The 10,881-nt window shown below is 39.1% G+C and overlaps 1 protein-coding gene across 1 annotated transcript; it reads left to right on the top strand.

Annotated features, from left to right (window-relative positions):
* The first annotated feature begins 320 nt into the window (after positions 1-320).
* Positions 321-774, top strand: LOC119896207 (histone H2B 1/2-like). Its single transcript, XM_038709714.1, has one exon. It carries the CDS (start codon positions 345-347, stop codon positions 714-716), a length of 372 nt encoding a protein of 123 aa, XP_038565642.1. The 5' UTR covers positions 321-344; the 3' UTR covers positions 717-774.
* The last annotated feature ends 10,107 nt before the right edge of the window (positions 775-10,881 follow it).

The raw sequence follows: 10,881 nt of genomic DNA on the forward strand, positions 1-10,881 counted from the left end.
AGAAATAATAACAATAATATAGGAATATATAATAATATACCAGTCACAGGACATATTTCATAGTGTGATATTAGTACTTTTAGTGAATTAAAGTATCTGAATACTTTCTCCACTGCTAAAATAAATAAACTTAAATCTGTGTTACTGTGTTTATTTTTTGACCTTCACATCTTTATTCCCTTCTCACAGATTTAATTATTTCTTGTGTGGCGCATGCGCAGTCTTGTTTAAATTTCAGCCAATCCTCTATGGGGAACAACACAGTTTAATTTGCATCAAGCGCATAGAAATGTGCCGCCTCATCGCTTCAGACTTATTCGTTGAGAACTATAACGAAGTTGAAGATGCCTGATCCAGTTAAGGCTCCGAAGAAGGGCTCAAAGAAAGCCGTCTCTAAGAGCGTCTCCAAGACCGGCAAGAAGAAGAGGAAGACCAGGAAGGAGAGCTACGCCATCTACGTGTACAAGGTCCTGAAGCAGGTCCACCCCGACACCGGCATCTCGTCCAAGGCCATGCTGATCATGAACTCGTTCGTGAGCGACATCTTTGAGCGCATCGCCGGCGAGTCCTCCCGTCTGGCTCACTACAACAAGCGCTCCACCATCACCTCCAGGGAGATCCAGACCGCCGTCCGCCTGCTGCTGCCCGGTGAGCTGGCCAAGCACGCCGTGTCTGAAGGCACCAAGGCCGTGACCAAGTACACCAGCTCCAAGTAAACCCGCTGTTACACCCAGCAACACAAAGGCCCTTTTCAGGGCCGCCCACTGTTTACACTGAGAGCTTTATTCCTCTGAACTTGCACTGTTTCATGTCAAACCAGGGCAATGACTACATGATCCTGTAAACATGTCCTGTTCCCCTAAATTATATATTTTCAGTTTCTAAGGTAACTTTTAGGACAATATAACACTTAAGATGATCTACTGGCAGAAACCGAATACGGTCCGTAAGTATGTCTTCATTAGTGTATAATCACCTGAATATGTATAATCATATCTACACAGAGAGAACAGGTCCTCTTACACGGCAGCCACCATGTTTCTACACTAGCCCAGACTTAGCAAAGCAATCACTGGATCTAGAAAAGGGCCTTGTGTTTTTCAGCCACTGTAGTTTTTACTTGCCTTTTTTAAGGGTTTGCTAAATAGAGAAGAGGTAGTGACAGCTCACCCAAACTCACCCCAACACACATACAACAGTCATTTCATCATAATCACAACCTTCACATGCACACTAGTGTCTCTGTCACACTAAGTTTTGTCCGGGATATGATCGTTTTCATGTCATTATTTGAACTGATGTATAAGTTATGTTGATGCTCAGCGGGTTCACTGACTCAGCGGGTTCACTTCAACTTCAGATCCAGACCGCCGTCCGCCTGCTGCTGCCCGGTGAGCTGGCCAAGCACGCCGTGTCTGAAGGCACCAAGGCCGTGACCAAGTACACCAGCTCCAAGTAAACCCGCTGTTACACCCAGCAACACAAAGGCCCTTTTCAGGGCCACCCACTGTTTACACCAAGAGCTTTATTCCTACTGAAATCGCCTACTAACTACCCCAAGTGTTAAATTATTACTAGTGATGTGGATACCACTTAATACCTAACTGATCCAATACTAAGTAATGCCTAAGCTGGTATTGCCAATACCAATAGACTCTACTTGGTTGTTTTTTTTTGTTTTTTTCTTCCAGTTTAATGTCACCCCCCTCCACCCTGTAGACTTGCCAATTAAAAGTAGTCATAAGACATCAAACTAATGTCATATTCTTTAATTATAATAGAAATATCCTGCTCAGAACTGCCACTTAACAACTTATTTGGACTTAATCTCAGATGTTTAGTGACGTATTCGATCACACAGATCAACACATCTTCACAGCTAAAATACAGCCAGACGTGACTGTTTCTACAGTCAGCCAGAGTCCGTATTCAATTGCGGGAAATGGAAAGAGCTGCAGTGGCTCACTTCAAAGGAGCTCTGTCACAGACCCGTAGGGCAAGCTTGACTTTGACAGGCGCAAGGAAAAGTAGTTCCTATGAACTGAGTATAATTAGACAATCCTGATGACAGTAAGATACTTATAATAAAACATACTCCAAATGACTGAGTTTAGATATGGATCCTAGAGCAGGAAACGTTGGTATCAGAAATATCGATCCGCACATCACTAATTATTACCTCTATATTACGCTCCTTGCCCTCTATACGATTTCCTTTTTGTTATATTTCATGATGTACACTTCACATCTGAATTCAGGATGGAAACAGAAGTGAGTTCTAAGCATTCACAATAATCAACACACTGATCTAAAGATGATGCTGACGTAAGTCTTCTACAGCATTTGTAATCAGAACATAAGGACACTTTAACAAGCAGTTAAAACAGTGGCTTCCAGCTTTATTGCCCTTAATTACTTTTCACTTTTCCTAATGTTTTCTATTTTCCCTTGAATTTAGACCAGCTAAGAAAAAAGTCTGCAGGTTGTCACTTTTTGTGATTGTACACACTTTAAAACAGGAGCAAATGTAATTGAAACAAGTTTTACAATATTAAACATCATACAGATAATAATCTACTGATGAAGAATTTAAAGTTTATAATCGATATTATGTAAATGCACTAGTTTCAGTCAGATGGCAGAAAATTGTGTCTTCAGCCAACAGTAAACACACAGGAGTTCCAGATATCTAAATTTATTGCTTGTAGTTGTAGGTACTGACCTCAATTTGTATTTGATAAATGTGACCAGATTCATGTCAGATCTCCGTTTGTGTATGAATGTTGACAGAATCAGATCTTGAGGCTCGACTTCTATCCACTTGTTAAATTAATGTTTCTCCCTGTCGGGGAATCGAACCCCGATCATCCGCATGAAAGGCGGAGATACTGTCTACTATACACTAACGAGAAAGGTACAATAATGTGTCCTAGAGGCAAACCAGATTCATAGAGCTTGTAACAGCTGACCTCATTCATCAGCAACATTAGTGTATTTTTTAACCACAAAGTGGCACTGTTTCCTGCCTGAAGGGGAATTACCACGTTAATCTGAAGAAGTCCTGTGTGCATATTAACTTTGCACATTACACTTTATAACAGTCACTCTTCCCTTGTACAACTATCATGCTGTAAACCATTATTACCATTACATTATTTACTTATACTATTCCTATACATATTGATATTTTTAAATAACTATTCTACATCTGGGACAGAACATAGAATCTTGACTACATTTTGTGCAACAACAAAGAGGATTTCATTATGATGTAGAATAATATTATCTGCATTACAAACAGGAAACCTACAGAGAAAGAGGTTTTTCCACACAAGCTGAAGCTGATTACGGTGAGATATCATGATCACTCTGTGTGGCAGAAGACATTCATTATTGTTATCTGCAGTAACAGGATCGCGTGATTTCCAGTTGATGAGACTTTATCGGAGGTGCTGAAGTTAATATCTGTGCGGATTTGTGGTGATTTCTGCCTGAGTGTTTTCAGTTAGCTTTGTTTTCGTGTCAGTCATCCTAACGTACAGTCCCAAACTGGTTTCTTTGTCTGTCCAATGGTCTGAAGGGGATATTACCAGTGGAGCAATAAAACATATTATAAATTTGAATTAAAAGATGACGTTAGTTAATGATTACATTAACAGATGCTATGGCAACTGGCAGCGCTTGTAGAGGCAGCAGCCGTAAATTCTTCAAACTTGGTTACACTTTAGTATTTTTATGACTTTTTTGCCAAAACATGTGTTCTTCTGACATAAATACAGTCATGTGAAGATGAAGACGGAGTTTTTGGATAAAGAGCAGCAGACCACGATCTACTCGGCCCAAACAACTGGACCAGGTGCCAGTGCGGGTCCTCGCATATCTATTTCAAGTAACCTGCTATTTAAAAACGATATAATATTCTTTGTGTGGTTAATCAATGGTGATAAATTATCCGAAAGGCCTGCGGGGGTTGGACAACTTGGCACAATGCCAGTGAAACTGGGGCTCCATTTTTTCAGCAAGTGTTCCTCTTCCGCCACTATACACATACACATACACGCTTCGCCTACGCATGAGCACTGACGCCCCAGGGTTAGGGTTACAATTTTGGATTTATTCACGCCCTTACAGCATAAAATGTTGAAATTTATATTGTAATAGGCTGTATATTCACTTATTGGGAGAAAATTAGTAGTTCTATATAAAATCAGACGTTGGGCATCACGACATCGCCAAAATGGCATTATCCTCATTTTGCTGCGAAGCTTCGACTGTGAGCTTGACAGTCGAATCAGGCTCCGCCCATCGATGCATTGAATCGACTATTCAGGGTCAGCCCTACAACTTTAATTGCAATTTTTTTTAGAAAAGCTGCCACACAATCAGACATTTTAGAGCACAACAATCAGTAGAAAGGCTAGCGAAATTCTGGAGGGACTGAATATCATGTCTTGTCTTGTCACACCCCCTACTAGTTAGGACAATCTTATCCTATCTTACATGCAGCGACTGAAATCTGCTAAGCATGTTGTAAAGAGTGTGACAAGATGGACCAACGCGTCAAATCTGGATTTACAGGCCTGCTTTGATTGCACTGAGTGTTTTTGAGGCTGCAGCCACCAACCTTTGACGAACTAACTCACACTGTGACATCCTACATCAATTTTTGTGAGTACATGTGTGTGCCGACTAAAACCTTCTGCACATACAACAACATAAAAACCCTGGTTCACGGCGAAACTCAGGAAGCTTTGTCAGAACAAAGAGGAGTTGAATGTTTTATATTGTAGGTTTGAGAAGCCCACAGTCACAACTCTCCTCCGCTCCAACACCATCTTTAAACAGTCACCTTCCCCAACTGCCACGCTGACACTTACAATTTGTGAAGAGGATGCATGCCAGCCCTTTCAGAGGCAGAAGGTCAGGAAGGAACAACCCCAGGTTTCTTTTCAGCACTGTAGCAAGGCTGACAGAGAGTCACAGCTCTATTGAGCCAAGTATTCCCATAGATCTCAGTAGTTATGACTTCATGAGCTTCTTTAATGATAAAATTCTAACTATTAGAAACAAAATTCACCAAGACCTGCCTTTAACTGGCACCAACTTATCTCTAAACTCAGGAACCTTAGAAACAGCTGTAGAACCAGATATATGTTTAGACTGTTTTGCCTCCCTCAACCTTTACCAACTAACTTCAATAATTTCTTCATCTAAACCATCAACCTGCCTCTTAGACCCCATCCCGACTAGGTTGCTTAAATATGTTTTACCCTTAGTCAGCACTTCTATACTAGATATGATCAATATATCTCTATCAACAGGCTATGTACCACAGTACTTTAAAGTAGCTGTAATTAAACCTCTTTTGAATAAGCCCAAACTTGGATGAATCCGGATGTTTTATCCAACTATAGACTTATATCTAACCTTCCATTTCTCTCTAAGGTTCTGGAGAAAGCAGTTGCTGAACAGCTGTGTGACTTTCTACAGAGCAATAGTTTATTTGAGGATTTTCAGTAAGGATTTAGAGCTCATCATAGCACAGAGACAGCACTGGTGAAAATTACTAACGACCTCCTTATTGCATCAGACAAACCGCTCTAAGCTGGTTTAAGTCCTATTTATCAGATCGATTTCAGTTTGTACATGTTAACAATGAGTTCTCCATGCACGCCAAAGTTAGTCATGGAGTTCCTCAACGATCTGTCCTCGGACCAATCCTGTTCAATTTATATATGCTTCCTTTAGGCAATATTATCAGGAAATATTCCATAAACTTTCATTGTTATGCAGATGATACTCAGTTATATCTATCAATCAAGCCAGATGAAACTAATCAGTTAGCTAAACTTCAAATGTGCCTTCAGGATGTTAAAACCTGGATGACCTGTAATTTTCTAATGTTAAACTCAGATAAAACTGAAGTTATTGTTCTGGGGCCTAAGCATCTCCGTGACGCATTATCTAAAGATATAGTTTCCCATGATGGCATCGCCCTGGCCTCCAGCACCACTGTGAGGAATCTTGGAGTTATCTTTGATCAGGACATGTCGTTTAAGTCTCACATTAAGCAAATTTCAGGAATATCCTGTCTAAAAATGATGCAGAAAAACTAGTCCATGCATTTGTTACTTCTAGGCTGGATTACTGCAATTCCCTATTATCAGGCTACTCAAAAAAGTCCATTAAGACTCTTCAACTGATCCAGAATGCTGCAGCACATGTTCTGACAGGAACCAGGAAAAGAGATCATATTTCTCCTGTCTTAGCTTCTCTGCATTGGCTTCCAGTAAAATCCAGAATAGAATTTAAAATCATTCTTCTCACCTACAAAGCTCTTAATGGTCAGGCACCATCTTATCTTAAAGAGCTCATAGTACCTTACTACCCCACCAAAGCACTGCGCTCCCAGAATACAGGGTTACTTGTGGTTCCTAAAGTCTCCAAAAGCAGACTAGGAGCCAGAGCATTCAGCTATCAAGCTCCTCTCCTGTGGAACCAGGTTCCAGTTTGGGTTCAGGAGGCAGACACCATCTCCACATTTAAGACTAGGCTTAAGACTTTCCTCTTTGATAAAGCTTATAGTTAGGGCTGGCTCAGGTGAGTCCTGAACCATCCCTTAGTTATGCTGCTTTAGGCCTAGACTGCCGGGGGACTTCCCATGATGCACTGAGGTCCTCTCTCCTCTACTTTCGCTACCTCTCTACGCAACTTCATCCCATTATTGCATGTTACTAACTCAACTACTCCCCTTTCTGGTAGTCTTGTGCTTTCTCGTCCCTCTCCTCTCTCCTGCTATCACTTCCTGCAGGTGTTTCTGGAAGGAAATTTTTCCTTGCCTCTTTCACCTAGTGCTTGCTCTTGGTGGGAATTGTTGGGCTTCTGTAAATAACATCACAGAGTATGGTCCAGACCTGCTCTTTTATGAAAAGCGCTGTGAGATAACAGTTGTTATGATTTGGCGCTATATAAATAAAATTGAATCAGCTGGAGATGCCTGAGCATGTCAGTCTGGTAGAGACAGATGAAAGGTTGTAAGATGTTGAAGCAGCACAACATAGAAGCTGTAGTCGCCATCATTTACTCATTTGGCAGACGCTTTTATCCAAAGCGACTTACATTTGAGGAACAACATACATATATATGGCTGGGCTCATCCACAAGTTAGCTGAGTCACTGAAGGCTGAACTGGCTAGCACTGCAAACATTAGCATGCTATAAGGTATATGACTACTAGAGGATAGAGACGCAAAGGGACGAACGTTGTTACCGTCCACCGACCGTTGGTAACGTCACTTATACTGTGAAGGCTAGCATTCATTTTAAAGTGTCTGTGGCTTGTAAAATGTCAGTTAACGTTTTTGTGTTAACAGTTTTATGCCTAAGTTACAGTTTCCAATACAAACCATTTTAGTGATTGGTGCTCAAAGACTTTTCCCCGGTAACGTTAATACTAGACTACTCCACGACGAACGCCGCCATTTTGTTGATGAAAAGTGACCGTTGCAGAGGAAATACATTTTTAAAATGCTTTCATGAATTTTGAAGGCTCACATGAGATATCACCAGTCTTTCCAGTTGTTTATGGAGTAAAGTAATGTATTAAGAACTGCATTATTGGACTTTTGATTATTAATAAGTTAGTCATTAACTAGTTATTTCAAGTAGGTATATCTTTTAAGTAACTTAAGCCTTGTTACATTTTTGATCATTTGAATTTATGCTGTAAATTCACAGTTGTTGTAGGGCTGTCCTCGACTCAGGATTGGAACACATGGTTATTTGTGACTTTAGCATCATTTGAGTACCTGTTTTTAGTAGTTTCTCCCCAGTGTGATGTTTAACTCTAGTCCCTGAATGCAGTGCCTTTTGTATCTGAAAATACTGAATGTGTTTTAATATTATCCTTTAAAATTTGCTTCTGAATTCTTATAATCATATTTTCTCTAAAGCACTCTTCATGCTCTGTTAAAAGCAACTTGAAGAAGCACCAGCACTGCTCAAGACTGAAATGGACAAACAGGTCATCAGTGGATTCAACAAGCTGTCAAAGCAGATTGTGTCCATGGGCCTCACAGTAACCTGAAGAGCCTCTGTCTGCAGTCTGGAAAGCCAAACCGATGCTGAAAAGAAATGGAAAGCTCTAATGATGTTCTGCAGAAGTTCCACTGTATCTTAAAGTAACTTATTGAGTTTCGTTTTATTAAATTTGATGAATTAAAAACTTGATCATCAATATTAGTTGATTTTAAAAAAGGACAATATCAGGGATACACTGATTGACCGGCTGGCACTGGAATAGGCAAATGGCGCCAATTTTCTGCCGGTCACATTTAATGTTACACGGACACAGTGGACACAATTTTACAACCATTAGCATGGTAAAGCAACAGTGAACACAGCTGTTGGTGCAAATGATATTCAAAAAATGGAAACGTGGGTTAAAAAAATGTAAAACGCCACTTGTCTAAAGAAGTGCTGACAGATAAAGTCACCAGGGCAGACAGATACAGGGAACGAGACAGGTGTAGGTGTGTGTGTCTTAAGGGAAAAGCAAGGTGAGTAGATAGTAAACGCAAAAGTAATTTGGAGAATTAAGTAGAATTATAATGGTGAGATAAGAAATAACAGGGTCTTAGAAGTAGGGTAATGTATTCTTTTTAAATATTTTCAAATAACAAATATATCCCCTACCACCACAGTTACACTGTCATTCGGTGGGAAATATAGCCATGTTATACTGCAGTTTATCTTTAAAAGCTCTGTCCCGTAGCCAAACCACATTTTTATTTGAGGTGATTCTGAGTGAGATAAAGTCCAGTAAACTGCTGAAGTTTGGAGAAAATTAAAGTTATTTAATAGTCAGTGTTTTATAATGAACATACAGTTGAGGGGACACCAGTCAGAAAATGCCAATGGGGATTTAAAAAAGATAATTTCACAATAAAGAAAAGTTACAAAAATGATTGTGTATGCTGAAATTTATAGTTTCTAGAAAGACCAAAAAGGCAGCTACACTCCTCCTACAATCTTTTTTCAAAGCGAATGTCTCATCTCCTTGATCAGTAAGGTTAGTTGTTGGACTTAATGGTGTGCTGAGGGGGGACGATAAAGCTGCAATAAGTAGTCAGTCAATTCGTATATAAAAAATCAGTTAATCATTTCCTCTCAAATAATCATCAGCTTTCTATAACTGTGGAATGGCTTGTTTTCCTCGTCTTGCATTATAGTAAACATTCAGCATTACCTTGAGCAGAAAATCATGACAGACATTTCATTTTATTTCTTCATTACACCAAATTAATAATCAAATAATTGAGCTAATAAACAGATTTCAGATAAAATTGTAGCCACAGGGGTATCTTAATTAATTTAGAAAGTAAATAATTGTAAATTTCTAAATGCAATAGAGTACAGCTCTTGATCTTGATCTTGAATGTGTTGTTTCAGGAGCCCAATCAACCTGAACAGCATTGAAAGAAGGCCCCTGAGTGACTGCACTTGAGTGAATATCCCGATGGATGGGCACAAAATGACAATGGAGATTTTGACATTCCTTGGCTGTGAGTGCGGTATTGGTGATTTATCAGTTTTACAATTTTGCCTACCCAAGTTAGGTAAAAACATTCTCATTTTTGGAGGATTTATCTTGAAGCTTGATACTCCCAACTACGAGAGTACCAGTGCTGTGCAGACTGGCAAATGGTTGTCCCTTACTATGTCACTTTAACTGGAGTTAGGTGTTTGTATTCCCTGAAATATACTGTGAACAGGTACTTAGTACAGCATCATTGTTCTTTTTCGCATCACAAGATGCAGAAGAAGAGGAAATTGTTTGACGTTTTATATTTTTTCTCTTTTCCTGATAGTTTGTTCAAGTTTTAGGTTATGAATTTGTATGAACTTGTTCAGGTATCTACAGGCCTTGAAAAGCAATACATTTGGTCTCCTCCAAAAATGCCTTAGGTTATAGAAATTTATTTCCTGCTGTTGACGGTGAAGTTAGTTACTTAAATTGTAATCAATCAATTGTAAGTTGCTTTGGATAAAAGCATCAGCTAAATGAATATATGTAAAGTATAGCAGAACTGTGTCAACATCAGGCTGTGTGTATAGGAGCAGGTGTTTCAATCAGACCTGTTTGTAGCAAACACTGTCACTACTTGTATTATATAATTTCCTGTTTCTTTGTTTTTCATATGTTCATGCTTTGGCTGTATTATGGTCCTGCGAAATGAGTATTAAAGTACACTGTTACATTTAAATTGTCCCTGAACCCTACAGAACCCTGGTTATTGTAAAACTTGTTTTGCACAGAATGTATAACAATGTATGCCAATAGCTGACAAACAGTAATTTGTAATAGTGACATTTTAGGGAGTTATGTTCCCCCTCACAGTGACTGATTTCTGTTTGTTTGGACTTCTGCTGTGCTTCTCTGAAAAGGAATGTCAATAAAGAGCTAATATTTATGTTCATGTACTCATTTTTCAACCTGCCCAGTATTAAAATGCTTAAAGAACCATTTAGTCTGAAAAATTTCTAAAGAACCATTTAAAATGGGTTCTTTAATGAACCAATTGGGACCCCAAAGAACTTTATAGAAAAAGGTTCTTTAAAGAACCCACTAGCTAAAAGGTTCTTCTTGGAACTAAAAGTGGTTCTTCTATTGCATCACTACGAAGAACCGTTTTTGGTTGGTATTTTTCTGAGAGTACTGTAAAGTAAAGGGAATACTGCTGGTAAAAAGCACCATATTTGTTTAAAGTGTTTGCAAACCACATGTTATTACACTTTTTTTGTATATAGCAGTACATTTAAATTAAAATTGCACAATACACTTCATTATTCAATTTTACACGTAACAATACGATTAATTAT

Source organism: Micropterus salmoides, unplaced genomic scaffold (assembly GCF_014851395.1).
Source record: "Micropterus salmoides isolate LMB-PRFRI ecotype aquatic unplaced genomic scaffold, ASM1485139v1 Ms_hic_scaffold_9, whole genome shotgun sequence".
Lineage (NCBI taxonomy): Eukaryota > Metazoa > Chordata > Actinopteri > Centrarchiformes > Centrarchidae > Micropterus > Micropterus salmoides.

Bases quoted from the DNA above. Each gene is read 5' to 3' on its own strand.
- LOC119896207 (XM_038709714.1), top strand. From the start codon at position 345: ATGCCTGATCCAGTTAAGGCTCCGAAGAAGGGCTCAAAGAAAGCCGTC.